Source organism: Lissotriton vulgaris, chromosome 3_1 (assembly GCF_964263255.1).
Source record: "Lissotriton vulgaris chromosome 3_1, aLisVul1.2, whole genome shotgun sequence".
Taxonomy (NCBI): Eukaryota; Metazoa; Chordata; class Amphibia; order Caudata; family Salamandridae; genus Lissotriton; species Lissotriton vulgaris.
Window position 1 is genome coordinate 1079477031 of NC_141689.1, and position 14843 is coordinate 1079491873.

At 45.2% G+C, this 14843-nt stretch overlaps 1 protein-coding gene across 4 annotated transcripts in view; it reads left to right on the plus strand.

Moving 5' to 3' along the window:
* Window positions 1-14843, plus strand: part of G3BP2 (G3BP stress granule assembly factor 2) — a 235108-nt gene that overhangs the window by 8619 nt on the left and 211646 nt on the right. For all 4 annotated transcript variants that reach the window (XM_086961512.1, XM_086961510.1, XM_086961511.1 and 1 more), the window contains exon 2: window positions 11468-11586. In XM_086961512.1, coding sequence (XP_086817638.1) covers window positions 11492-11586 — 95 coding nt within the window. In that variant the 5' untranslated portion in view covers window positions 11468-11491. The remainder of the gene's footprint in view (window positions 1-11467; window positions 11587-14843) is intronic.

Consider the following 14843-nt stretch of genomic DNA (forward strand, 5'->3'; position numbering starts at 1 on the left):
TGAATGTTTCAGATATTTGCCCCATTAGTTATACTCGCAATAGAATTGAAATGCTGGGTTATAGGTGGCTTACCTTTTTTTATTCAAGGGAAGGAGCACAAGAGGTAAATTGTATGTGTCAAAGGTGGGACCATCTGCGTTGGGGTGGTTTGATCAGAAAAATTTGAACATAATTTTAGACCCGAACAGTGTTGAAAAAGTTTTGGTAATGGATGATGAGTAAGTTGAGTGACATATTGTGTAAAGAATTTCCAGGAGTGTTTGGTGAAGTGCTTCGGAGATTGAACGGCTTTGAGTATAAAATATTCCTCAAAGCTAATGCTGAACCTAAGGTGCATAAAGCGAGACCCATCCCCATGTTGATCAGAGAGGAAGTAAAGGAGTTGCAAGGCCTACTAGCTAAAGGGATCATAGAAGAGGTTGAGGCGTCTGAATGGATTAGTCCAATTGTAGTTGTACGAAAACCGAACGGCAAGATTCTTCTATGCATAGACTTACGCCATTTAGATAATAATATAATTATTGAGAAATTTCCGTTACCAAAGATCAACAAAATGGTGTCTTCATTAAAGAGTGCCACCTGGTTCTCGACTATAGATCTCTCTGCCGCTTATCACCAGGTGGAGTTAGAGCCAGAATCTAGGAGTCTCACGGCTTTTATCACGCCTTTCGGTTGCTATCAGTTTAAAAGGATGCCGTTTGGGCTGGCATCAGCTGCGGCTGTATTTCAGCGATTGATGTACAGATTACTAGGGATAATGGATATGGTTTCGTTTTTCCAGGACGATATTTTGGTTGCTGCTAAGAACCAGGATGAACATGATTCAAAGTTAAGACAAGTTTTAAAGGTGTTAGAAAAAGCATGACTAACGGTGGAATTGTCGAAGTGTAAATTCAGTAAAAGGAGTGTATCTTATTTGGGTCACATCATTAGTGAGGAAGGGATCAGACCTAAACCAGCTTTGATTGAGAATATTGTAAGTTCTGAGGCACCAAGTACAAAAGAAGAAGTTAGGGCTTTTATTGGAATGGCTGAATATTGTGCGAAATTTGTGAGCAATTTTGCATCTAAGGTGTTTAATATTCGGAACCTACTGAAGAAGAACGTGAAGTTTGAGTGGACAAAATGTTGCCAGGATGATTTTGATCAGATCAAAAAAGATTTACAGAATGTTAATGCATTGGCAAGTTTTTATCCGTATGTTGAGTGTTTGACAAGAGATGCGAGTGATAATGGCCTGGGGGCGGTATTATCCCCAAAAGATGGAAAAGGAAAGGAAAATATTATTTTATTTGCCTCGAGCACTTTCTCCTGCTGAAGCGAGATACCCCATTATTGAAAGGGAGGCATTTGGCTTGGTTGCTATAGATTTATTTTCAAAATGGCCTATCGTGAGATTTGTGGATAAGGTGGATACACATACTGTTCTGAATTTTTTATACAGAATTTTTATAATGGAAGGGTTACCCGTTTGTATCCTGACAGATAATGGAGTACAGTTTTTTTCACATTTGGCAGGCAATTATTTTCAAAAGTGTGGTGTTAAGCATAAAACTACGGCCTTATACAATCCTAGCGGAAATGGCACAGTTGAAAGATTTAATAGGGTAATCAAAGGTGTTATTCAGGCAGCCATTAACAAAAGAATGTGTGGTCTTATACGACGACATTGCAGGCAAGTACAGGATTGTCTCCGTTTGTTATGATGAGAGGCAGACTACCGAGAAGCAAAGTTAACCCAGGTTGGTTGATTAAGGGGAAGGTCACAGAATAGTCTCCAGCTAAGGTCAAGAGTGATCTGGATATGGTCCACGCTAAAAGTAAAGAGTTTTATGATGATCACTGGCACAAAGAATGTGGAAGTTGGAGTAGGAGATCGGGTGCGTGTCGGGAAACCTTTTAAAGTACCTAAAGGTGAAAGTGTTTTTGAACCACCAAAACAAATAATTGAAGTTTTGAGAAATGCGGTGAGGTTGAGTGATGGTATAGTGTGGAACATGAAAAGCATCGCTATTAATCCTAAGCAGTGTGGTAATGCGTGTGATGGAGTTGTATGTGACCAAGATAATTATGAATGGATTGAGGACCATTTTGACAACAGTTGTTTACAATCGCAAATGGCTGGGGTGGAAAGACACCAATGGAGTTGTTGATATGACTCCTCTGGTTGATCAGTCTTTTTGTGAGGAGGGAGGAGAGGTTGTTAGTACAAGTGCTAACAATGACTTTAACAGTGACGGTGGTGGTGGTTCCAGTGTTCTGGAGCGTGGAAATGGAAAAAGAACAAGTGTTTTACCTTCTTGGCTTAAGGACTATGTGACAAAATGAACTTTTATATTTATTTTGTGTTGTGCTGTTTCTGTTCGTTTCTTTATTTTCCTTCAGTTTTTTTTTTTTCTTGTTACCTCTCCTCATTATTCTTTTGTTGGAAGGAGGGGGGATGTGTTATGTTGCTTTGTATTATATGCCTTTAAGACTCGTGGTTAGGTTCTCTTTAGAATGTATATGACGCTAGGTTAGAATGTATGCTCTTTCATCTTTTGTATGTTGGGGGTCAGTTATACTGGAGCAGTCTTTCGTTGCAGCTGCTCCCTGGGGCGCACCTGTATTTCTACTATTTACTTAAAGTATTCTCCTATCTGCGGCTTGGACCTTCTTTACAATCAGCTGTCCGTGTCGGTAGCTTAATGCATTTCAATTGTGATCAGTCCCTCTAAAAAGACTAGGCTCTGGCTAGGAATCTAGTCTGGCTGATTCTGCAAGTGGGCTCAGGCCTTACGATGCTTGCGGACAGGGGGACACCTTTTGGTCTTCTTCTCCGAGGTCGATGAGTGCAGGGGTGTCCTTGGGAGAAGGGGGGGGGGTTTCCTCACCAGAGCAATTGTAGTTGAGAGGCCCTGTGTGCAGAGGCTGGAGGCAACATTGGGAGTCCAGGAGAGGTGAAACTATGGTGGACTCAAGCTCCGGAGGGCTGGGGAACTTTGTTGGCACTGGTGACCAATTCAATTGGGGCTAGAGCCGATGTGTGCAGTGGTGGCTTTGGGTGTCTGTTTTCAGGAGGCCTCTGGGTCCTCTCTTTAAATTTTTTTTTTTTTTAGATTCTTTAGAACTAGTAATCTGTTCATAGGAAGTCTTGAGTCTTTTTCGAAGGCAGGCAGTCCTCCCATTTTACTGGAGTCACAGCTGCAGGATGAGTCAACTTTGGCGCAGTTGAAGAGGGAAGCAGACAGGCCGGCATGGGTTAGTACCGGGTCAGCTGTTGCTTCTCTCTTCTCAGCTTTTGTTGCTTTTTGTTGTCCGCTCTCCTCTTAGGCCACCAGGATCTGCTTCTTCGGGTTCCAGGGGCTTCCCTAAATCCTGAGTCATGGGAAACCGGAGGACGTGAGGTGGAAACCAATGGGCTGCTGATCCTGTTCACCTCACAGTAGCCCACTTGGGGTTGGTCCTAGCCTGGCTAATTTTCCTGTCTGACCAGGTGCTGCGGGGACTCTGGCTGGGGGGGGGGGGGGGGGGGGGGGGGGGGATTGACTTCCTCTCCTGTGAGGAGAGCCAGATTGTCATTCCAAAGGTTTAGCTTGCCCAAGGAGGCTAATCAGCATATCATCCTGTGGGAGGGGATTCTTCACCCTCTTCCCGGAAATGCTTTTGTTCTAGGTCTGCTAAGAGCAAATGTCCTCACCCTAGGAGGTCAGAACAGCATATCAGATGGCAGGCTGACCGAAACCAGTCGGCAAATACACAACAGCCTGGTAGATTTTCAGGGGGGAACGTCTAGTTTTCAGGGGGCCCCCTGGGTGCACTTATCGGTAAATCCAGCAATGGCGTCAATGTGGGTTTACCAATATAAGATGTTTCATACCGAACATCCTTATTTTCAGTGAAGCCTTCATGTAGCTGGGGAACTCGTTTTCACCAGTGTCCAGCACATGTTCTAAAATGCTTCCCTCGTCACTTGTACTTTCAGTGTTAAGACTGACCAGTACATGAGATATGCCCTCACATGTAACATTCAGCCCCCTGCCTTAGACCTGCTGTAGGGGTGGCCTACAAATATTACACTAATGGCAGTGGACATGGCACACAGGGATGTGACATGTTGTTGTGTTTTCACTTTGGTCTGCACCGAGAAACGCAGCCTGCGATAGCAGCCCTGCATGTGTTTGGCGAGGGCTCCCTAGCGTGGCACAATCATGCTGCTTCCCTGAGGGGCCCTTTTTAGTACATCAGGCCCTAGATATCATGGGTACCATTTACTAGGGATTTACGGAGTGTGCTAAAGGTTTTGCCAATTGAAGAAAACCGTTGTACAGGTTGAAAGAGCTGTAGCACCAGGAACGCAGTGCATTTTCATTTGAAATCCCTTTGTTCACACGGCAAAAAGTGGGGGTGAGCCTGTCAAAAAGGGGAACTTTCCTACACCCCGAAGGGATTACCTGTGATGGCTTGGGTCTGCCTTAGGTGAATAGCCAGGGGTTACCCCGCTAGAGCAATGAGCAAGGGCGTAGGGTACAGCTGTGGCGAGTGCATTGGAAGAGTGTGAAGGGGTGGGTTGACTGCCCGTTTACCCCCCATTCGTAATATTTTTAAGTGTCAGAAGTGATCGCTCAGCTTTGTTAACTCGGTGTGCCTGGATTTAGCCCCCCAAGGTTGCTAGTAGCCGCTTGGTGCATATTAGGGAGGGTTGCTTGTCTGTGCATTCCAGGGGGCGAATCTCCTCAGTGAGGTAAGTTTCAAGCACGCATGCTTCACAAAGGGGGGAGTGTTGTGTGCTGTGCCCATACAATGTGTCCCAGTTAGCTTGACGTGTGTGTGGTCATGTATGGAGAGGTCTCATATCCAAGCAGATTCCAGGCCTCACAGGAGGGAGTGGATAAAGAACTGGTAATCAATGCGGTTGTAGGAAAGGTGTACATAGAATAGGAGTAGTCTCTTGCATCTGAGTGGATGAAGCACAGGGCGTCAACCAGTCCAGAATCCTCCAGCTCCCTCTGTATTGTCCGGACCTGACTCCTGTACCCTGGAAATATGCTATGTTCCTGTAGAATTCAGTGTCCCATACCAAAATAAAGTCGCCCCCACTATGAGGTTCCTCTTAGCAGAGCTTAGCTGATCTTTGAACACCTTATTGGATATTGGATATTGGATAGGTATTTATAGAGCGCGAACGTTCGCTCCGAAGGGAGCATCTTGGCGCTGTAAAAACCTGGGACCAGATCACTGGAAGGGAGGTGGAGGGTTAGATGGCTGCTTTAGTCCAGTCGTCAGAGAGATTAAAAATCCACGTTTTGAGGTGCTTCCTAAATGGTTTCTCATGCGTCTGAAGTCTAAGATGCCTTGGCATACTGTTCCAGGCTCTAATAGCCAGGGTGCTGAGAGTTTTTCCGCCTTTGGACTTCAGGTTGAATATAGGGGGGGTCATGAGGTTTTCTTGAGAGGATCTGAGAATGCGACCCGGGATGTAATGAGGGAAGCGTCTCGACAGGTAGACTGGGCCGGATTTGTGGAAGGCTCGGAAGGCTACGACGAGAATTTTGAAGAGTATTCTCTTGTGCAAGGGGAGCCAATGTAGGAATCTGAGGGCAGTGGAAATAGAAGATTTGCGTGGGAGTTTTAAGACAAGACGCGCGGCAGTGTGCAGGACACTTTGCAATTTCAGTCGGGTGGATTTCTTGGTCCCTGCCAAAAGGCCATTACAGTAGTCCACTCGAGAGAGAATGAGGGCTACCGCAATGGTCTTTCTGGAATCGAGCGGGAGAAAGTCAAAGAACTTTCTCATGGATTTTATAATGCCAAAGCATTTGCCTGCTACAGGCATAGAGATAAATCTAAAAGGTTTTAATTGTGGTGGTATTTAAGGGTCGAACAGGGCCCAATGCGATGGACCGCTCCATCAAGGGAGAAGTGTGAGGACCCACCAGTCCTTTGACAGAAAAGCCCAGCGAGGGGGATGGGGACCGGGAAAGTGGAAGTAGGATAGTACCCTGCAGGGAAAAACACAAATGATAAGTGGTAGTAAAGACATGGAGCTCCAGACACTTGCTAGTGAACCCTGCTTTAGAGTGAGCTAGTTCAGTGAGCCGATTCAGTCCTTTGGGGCGTGCGGCTTGATACAGAATGTGTTCAACGCAGATCATGCGTAACTGGTGGTGGGCTGCGAGGACACCTGCTTCATATTGTGTTGGTGCTCAATAATGTCCTCTTTTGCAGTCTGAAGGGCTTTCGCTGTGTTGTTGCGACCTGAGGCCCATCTATGGACAGTCTGCAAGGCAGGCGCCAATCATCGGGTCTCAGACAGGGAAGACAAGTGTTTTGGTGATCTCCCCCCTGGCAACCCGAGCATGTGAATAGCCTCCACTAGAGACCTTACCATTCTGTTTGCCATTTCACTGAAGAAGCAACCCAAAGAGGTGGGTTCATTGGTACTTGATACCCCAGTCTCTCAGCTTCTCCATTATGGGCTTAACATCTCATCACTTTTAAACGTGAATGGGAAGAAGTCTTGAAAGACTTGGACCGGGTGTCCATGGAAGATGTCTGCTTTCCCCCTCGCTGCTCTCAGAATAGCTGCCTTGTCCTTCCTGGAAGAAGTGGCCCCTGGTGAGAATGTCAGGGTTGCGATCAGGGCGGCCAGTCTCATTAAAGTGATACGGTGTGCCCTGTCAAGAAATAAGCTGGTCCTCCCTGAATTGCGAACCAATAGGGCCCCGGTGAACGTCGCAATGTCCTTGCCGTTTGCCCTACAGGAATCCGTATCAAATGCGTATGTTACGCTGACTGCCATTCTCGAGGTCCTCCGGTTTCAGTTCGTTAAGGTGTTCCATTGTGTCCAAGCATCTCTTGATCTTCAACATAAGAGTTCATTGTTACCTCCAAGTCATCCATTCTGTCGCCCACGGCTGTGCAATCTTTATGAAAATCTTGGAGACAGCTCTTGAAGGATGTTTTTAGGGAGCTAATCTCTTGTTTATGATCATATTATCATAATGAAACAAATAACCAACAACAGACTCCAAAGGCAGCACTATTCTCAGCAGGTTCCCCAGTTTAGTATTTTGAGTGTCAGTTGGTTGTTGGTGTGCACAGTCAGCTTCTGCACCCGCCGTTGTGGGATTCCACCCGCCAGTCAGGAAAACAGAACTGTGAGAACAATGGAGCGGTGAACTCCCCGGACAGTATTATGTCAATAAAGAAGCTTAATCAGTTTCTTAGTTGAATCAATCTTTATTTTTAAGAATCCATATGATTGTTAAAATACATCGTCCAACACGTTTGGTTCATGGAATGAACTTCGTCAGGGCAAAGTTGATGTAGGTTGGAAACGTAACTGGTGCGTTCTTAAATACAGAAAACGCAGGCCTCAGTAAAGTAATTTTGCAAATGTGCAGTGGCCTCCTTGATAAGGGCCGGCAGAGAAGAACCTGAGATGTAGGTCTCGGGTAGAGACCTACATCTCAGCTTCTTTATTAACGTAATACTGTCCAGGGAGTGCACCGCTCCATTGTTCTCACAGTCTTGTTTAATATCAATTTCTCCATTTAGTCCTGTTTGATGGTTGGGGGTGAGGGTGTCGCAGTCTTGCCACTTATGTCTCCTGCGGAAGATATAGACCAGAGGAAAATAACTGAGCTGTCTCTGGTAGTTTTGCCTCTTGTCATGGTAGGAGTGCGAAAGGCTTTAACTGGCCCGGAAGTGTCCAGGAAAGGCTGTGGCTCAAGGCTAGGTAAGTGGTCGAGTGGACCAGGTATGGAGGCAATCAAACTGTCTAGAATATGCTTGCTCCCCAGACAGTAATCCATTTGGCATCCGTTACTACTCAGAGGGGATGGTCCTGCCTTTGCTTTTCAAGGTAGTGCCAAAGCAGATGACTTGGGCCCCGTGTATCCCAGCATGGACAGCCAAAGCCACTGGGAAGGCGAAGATGGATGGTGCGTGTGGGGCCCCTAGTGTCCTCTGTCAGCACCTCTCTCCTCGGGCAGGGGCAGATCACTTCCTCCATGTCAGGCCTGCACGTGCTCGGGTTCGCAGCCCAAGCTCAACAGGTGTTAGGCATCCCCAACCTCCAATTGAGAGGGCAGCTTGGGGGTCACCTCTGTAGTCTTGCCTGTGTGACGGGGCCACCGACAAGAACCTTGAGGCAGCAAAAATGCAAGCGCCTATCATGGGAGCCAGTCTGTGCGCGTCTCACCTGGGCACGGGTGCCGCCACATCAGACCGTGTCAGCAGGGGGAGAGGATTCCCTGACTGCTCAGGGTGCTGGCACTCCACCATCTGTGTGTGGCCCAGCTGGGCGATCACTTCAGTTCCGTAGCAGCCGCCCGGCCAAAATGTAATCTCCCCACCAGGTCCGAGACGAACAAATCAATGTCGGTCTCGCCAGGAAGGGAGCTAGCAGCGATCTTCGGGCCACAGCGGCTTCTGGCACGTTGGAGAGTCTGGCACAGCACATCTGGGCTTCGATGGGGCTGCAGAGATGAGCAGATGAAAGCTTTAGGGCCCACAGGAACCTGTAATTTGGATGAACAGCTCCCTACCCCATTCCTACTCGGGCCATGCCCCCCTGATGCTTTCTTAATCATCTAGTTTTTCCATATCTATCTATCAACGAATGTATGTCTGTCTGTTTGTCCTTTATGCATTACTACACCATTCATCCCAAAGTGTCATGCGATCGGAAGTTGTTGAGTACACTCCTGCGACGGTTTCTGGCAAAATTTGTTAAATATCGGCCCCCCAGGGCCCTCCTAATCTTTCCAATACGGAACGTTTACCGTTTCCGGTGCGACTCGCTTTTGCAATGACCATCATCAAAGCACAAGGACAATCGCTGCAAGTGTGTGGACTAGATTTGGAGAATCTGTGCTTCTCACATGGACTAAGGAAATCAAAAGGGGGAGTGAAGAGGTGATGCCAGTGGGCACCGAGGTGGGCACGTCCTCCTCTTATCAGGGATATAGGTTAATCAGAAAGGGCCACCTCACATTGGGTGGATGTGTATCCCGATGTCATTGGAATACACCATCTTTGTTAAAATACCCCTCACACACCAAAAGGGCCCTTGGTGTCATGCTTCATCATCGGGGTCTTCCCGTCCCGCTGCGGGGCGGGGCAGTGCTGCGACAAGCGGATACGCTGGAGCACCTTTAGATGGAGGTGCTTTATGTGTTGGGAGTGAGTGTCAGTGGGGTCAGGAGTGATATAAGGTGTGAGTTTAAAAAATACCTGGCCTAGTGGAAAGAAATTTTTTATTAAACACTGGCTGGTATTATTAAAAAAAGTGAAACGGAGAGATAGAGCAGGTTAATGGGCTCTCTCTCCTAAGTGGGTCAACATGTTTCGAGGCACGGGGCCTCTTCGTCAGGACCTAGGGGAGATCCCCCTGTCACTCACTAATGTTTTCTCCACAAAAGTAGAAAAAGGTGTATGTACAAATAGTGAACAAAAAGGACTATGTGAGTAACTACAAATTAATAATTACAACACATATATGCTACCACACTAATAATGTAGTATGCTTATCAATGGGGGGGTCAATGCCTCATGAGCCAGCATAAGACTGAAGGGTATGGTGGGGTATCAGTGTGCCCCTAGCACGCTTGTGCTTCCTCCTTCGTCCGCGGCTTCCGCGGACGAAGGAGGAAGCACAAGCGTGCTAGGGGCACACTGATACCCCACCATACCCTTCAGTCTTATGCTGGCTCATGAGGCATTGACCCCCCCATTGATAAGCATACTACATTATTAGTGTGGTAGCATATATGTGTTGTAATTATTAATTTGTAGTTACTCACATAGTCCTTTTTGTTCACTATTTGTACATACACCTTTTTCTACTTTTGTGGAGAAAACATTAGTGAGTGACAGGGGGATCTCCCCTAGGTCCTGACGAAGAGGCCCCGTGCCTCGAAACATGTTGACCCACTTAGGAGAGAGAGCCCATTAACCTGCTCTATCTCTCCGTTTCACTTTTTTTAATAATACCAGCCAGTGTTTAATAAAAATTTTCTTTCCACTAGGCCAGGTATTTTTTAAACTCACACCTTATATCACTCCTGACCCCACTGACACTCACTCCCAACACATAAAGCACCTCCATCTAAAGGTGCTCCAGCGTATCCGCTTGTCGCAGCACTGCCCCGCCCCGCAGCGGGACGGGAAGACCCCGATGATGAAGCATGACACCAAGGGCCCTTTTGGTGTGTGAGGGGTATTTTAACAAAGATGGTGTATTCCAATGACATCGGGATACACATCCACCCAATGTGAGGTGGCCCTTTCTGATTAACCTTCTCACATGGACATCTGTATGTGGTCAGCTCACGCTTCGGAAAACCTTCTGATTTATTTGTGTACACACCAGACGGAAAAAAAAACGTGTATCCACAAGCACTAGAATAAATAAACAGATTTAAAACAACACTTCAAAATGTTTACCATATTAAAATGAATTAAGTTTCAATAAAAATGACTATGCAAATTGAATGTTAGCATAAGTTTCCTCACATTTCCTTTATTCTGAGATCGCAGCAACGCGCGACGGGAAAGCTAGTACTACTATAAACAGCAGTGTACTGCGTTTTTTTCTTTTTTGTTTATTTCATCTGACCAAAGATGGGTACAGCACTGTTTAAGTTCTCTGTATTGTTGAAAATCTGTTGATTTCTAAGAGCTTATGCGGTGTAGTGTCATGTAATTAAAACATTTAAAGATTACATAGTCCAGTATTACAAAGCCAGTGACACCCTTCTGAGGCTTTGTTCTTGGGAGAAGCAGCTCCAGCCGTTCAATGCATAAGGCTATGAAAAGAATCAGCTACAGTTAGGAGGAAGCCAAAAAGATGCTCATAACTGTGAATACGTTTTGTTTGTTTGTATTAAATCTTTGTATTGATTATAAGAGGCAGAACAACAATTGCATCAATAATACTTTGAGCCCTTACTGATTCCAAGGTGTTTCCGTAAATATGTAAACACACAAATTCTGGCCATTTCGTCTGTTTGATAAAATAGGTGAAAATTTGAGCTTAACAAAAAGAAAAACTGGGAAACGGGACCGGAATGGGGATGGTTCCAGTAAGGCATTGTGTTAGAGGTTTGGGCTTTGAGTAATCATGTTGGTGGGCTTGATACCTGTAGTAGCGTGTCTTGGAGATGGAACAGATCTTTTTTCATGGTGTGCCAGGGTCCTCTGAGTTGGCCTTAGCTGTGAGGTTGGAGGGCAGGGACATCTCAACCCCTGCGTGTTACTGAATGAGTTGTAGTGTGCGGTGTCGTTTAGTAAATAGCAGAAATCTAGCCTGGACATGTAATGTGAATACATTTTCACATGGTAAGAGTGCTGAGAGAACCACTCTTTAATGTCTTCTGCCTCTAGTTTCATTGCTAGTGATGATAATGAGCAGTGGTTGTATTCTGATCATTCAACATTTTGTTACATCGTACTCAATATGTATTTTTACTTTTATTGTAGCATTTAAAATTCTCTACCAAAGAGATGGTGATGGAGAAGCCAAGTCCCCTGCTTGTCGGGCGGGAGTTTGTGAGGCAGTACTACACTTTACTAAATAAAGCACCCGATTACTTGCACAGGTATGGTTGAGTAGCTTTGATTTACTAAGCAAATATTGTGGTTATGCTTGCACAATAAGATTAGATTATTGTCTTATTGTCTTACTTTATTTTTGTAAACTATGTTCCTGTCTTCTGGAACGTCATAAACTGTCAGCCAGTGTGAATATTTTATCATAAAAATGTTTACTTTTTTGATCCCTCCACCCACTTGCATATACAAATGACTTATTTAAATGGGTGAGGAGCATTTCCAGGATGCTCCATTTGTCGTTTCACCTCGGAAGATGGGCTGCAGTATAATAATTTGATGTGATAAATCCATGCAGCTGTATACCTAATAGTAGGCTTCATTTCCAATTAATGCGCCTAGATTTTTAGGGAGCGACGGTCCTACTGCGCAACAAAGATCTGTTTTTACACTGACTTCTGTCATGAAATCCAGTAGGTGCCTCTGAGCGTTTAGTTTCTCTTTAAATTGCAGTAATATGGTACAATAAATATATTGCTCTACCGGTCTTCCTTATTAAGTTCAACAGATGAATTGGTGTAATTCCCGAATTGAAAGCATGTATCTGTGGGCCCAGTCTGTGGTTTTGCTACCATTTATTCAGATGCGTATGCGCCTCTGAGAACAATTCCCGTCCACATCCGCAGGTGATTTGACCTACATACTGCCATCATCTCTATCTTCTTTTCCTTCACAGAGGAGGTATTTTGTGTCTGGGGGGGGGGGGGGAGCATCAAAGGCCCTCACAAGAAGGTTTATCTTTCAGTAATAGCGTATGCAAAGTAAAACATGGCACCCTGTAACGACCAGATTCTCAGAACAGGCAGCTCGCCAACCGTGGCTAACCCAGTCGTCACGTAACAACACTCATCTCAGGCTGCTATTTACAAGATATCTAGAATACTCACCTGAGAAAGTGAAAAGAAGCTATTTACAAGCCTGTATAATCAAAGATACCACTAACACCTATTGGATTCCATATCTTGTCCTATAATTGCCTCCTCTTATATTAACGTCACCCGACTATCTCTTTAACGCTATATTTATAGTCCCGTAAGACTTATCTTTAACGTCACCCGACGATATATCTTTAACGTCACCCGACGATATATCTTTAACGTCACCCGACGATATATCTTTAACGTCACCCGACGATATATCTTTAACGTCACCCGACGATATATCTTTAACGTCACCCGACGATATATCTTTAACGTCACCCGACGATATATCTTTAACGTCACCCGACGATTCACCCGACGATATATCTTTAACGTCACCCGACGATATATCTTTAACGTCACCCGACGATATATCTTTAACGTCACCCGACGATATATCTTTAACGTCACCCGACGATATATCTTTAACGTCACCCGACGATATATCTTTAACGTCACCCGACGATATATCTTTAACGTCACCCGACGATATATCTTTAACGTCACCCGACGATATATCTTTAACGTCACCCGACGATATATCTTTAACGTCACCCGACGATATATCTTTAACGTCACCCGACGATATATCTTTAACGTCACCCGACGATATATCTTTAACGTCACCCGACGATATATCTTTAACGTCACCCGACGATATATCTTTAACGTCACCCGACGATATATCTTTAACGTCACCCGACGATATATCTTTAACGTCTTCCGACGATATATCTTTAACGTCACCCGACTATCTATACTAATGGGGATTCACCTTTAAGAGTTATTTCCCAAATGAAGTTCACACTCTCCCCTCATCATCAGTTACCTTTGCAGAAGGGCGTATCCCATCCTTCTGTACGTCGGCAATTGGTTAAAAGGAAAGGTTAAACTCATTCATAAAAACAACATTCAAAGATTTATCATTAAGTCTTTATTCTACAATCAAGCATGACAGAATGAGCAAAAGACACATGAATTAAATTAGTCGCTACCTATAACCTAAAAGGGGATAGAAATGAATGGTTATATGTATTCTACACTAAGCTCAGAACGCCTTACCTTCGACGTCTGTCTTTCCATTTCAGCAGCGGAGCTGATCCCTCTCTCTCGCTTTGTCTTAAAATATGTTCGGGACTCTGCTCTCCCTCTATGGCTCACGAATACACGTCTGCACCTCTACGCTGCCATGGTTCCAAGATACTCCAACCCTCTTCTGGACTTAGTCTCTGCCACTCCTGTATGATGTCACTACAGGATTCTCAATCACTCTCCTTCTTTGTTTCAGGATTTCAATTAGCTGATGGTATCAATCTCTATGCACCAGCCTTTCGACCAACTTCTTCTGTCTACTCCACACGCCGCTCTCTCTCTCTCCTCTCTACTTGCTCCTTGATAATATAGAGCTCACTTTCTCTATGGAAAATTCTGGTATTAGGCCGACTCCCACCGAATTCCTGTACCAGTCCCAGGCTCCCCTCGCCTTCCACAGTGGCCACCTGCGTATTGTCTCTAGAGCCAGGGAGACGAACACATTCCTTCGATAAGGGCCAGTCTTGACCGGTTCCTCTCTAGCGAACAGGATGAATTCTAAACACTACCTTTATCCTGCAAGCGCCTCGGAGAGTCGAGGCAGAAATACAAAATGGCTTCTCTCTAGCTTTCGGGCCTGTAGGCCCGAGAAAACGGAAAAAGGCACTAAACCCTGTCAAAGCGCATAGTTAAGCCCTACAAAAGAACGCAAATGTAACTAGGACTGAAATGGTAGTAGATTATATTCACCACCAGTCTGAAAATAGACTAAAATTACCCTGTAGCTACACACCCTCAGTCTCCTTCAGGGTTTGGTACAGGTGCCATCATGCATTCACAGAAGATGTGAAATGTTCTTTCTTGTCAACATAAGAACAGACCTTTAGGAATCACTGGGACCCGAGGTAAATCCTTTTCATAGTTAGAAGTCCCTTTGGCAATACGCTGTCAAGAAAGCCGTGTATTCAACATAAAGGAAAGGTTTGGGATATTAGCCTCTCTACTTTCATTGGTCTCCTGAGAAAAAACTCTGAAGTGCATTCTAGTTATAGACCTTATTGCAGCTCACTGTGGTGTGATTCAGAAAGTGAACTCCCACACATCTGTGGTCTATGCGGAGTACAACTTGTGACCAATCCCCTTTATTTTGGAAAATGCTGGCTGAAGAACACTCACACTGGCAAGATTAAGCTTCATCCTTTCCCTAAAGCCCCGACTGGCTTGCTCCTTCACCTACGGTAACCAAAATTGGTCTTGTAGTTGCCCTGCTAATAAGTGTTCAGTCTAGTATTACT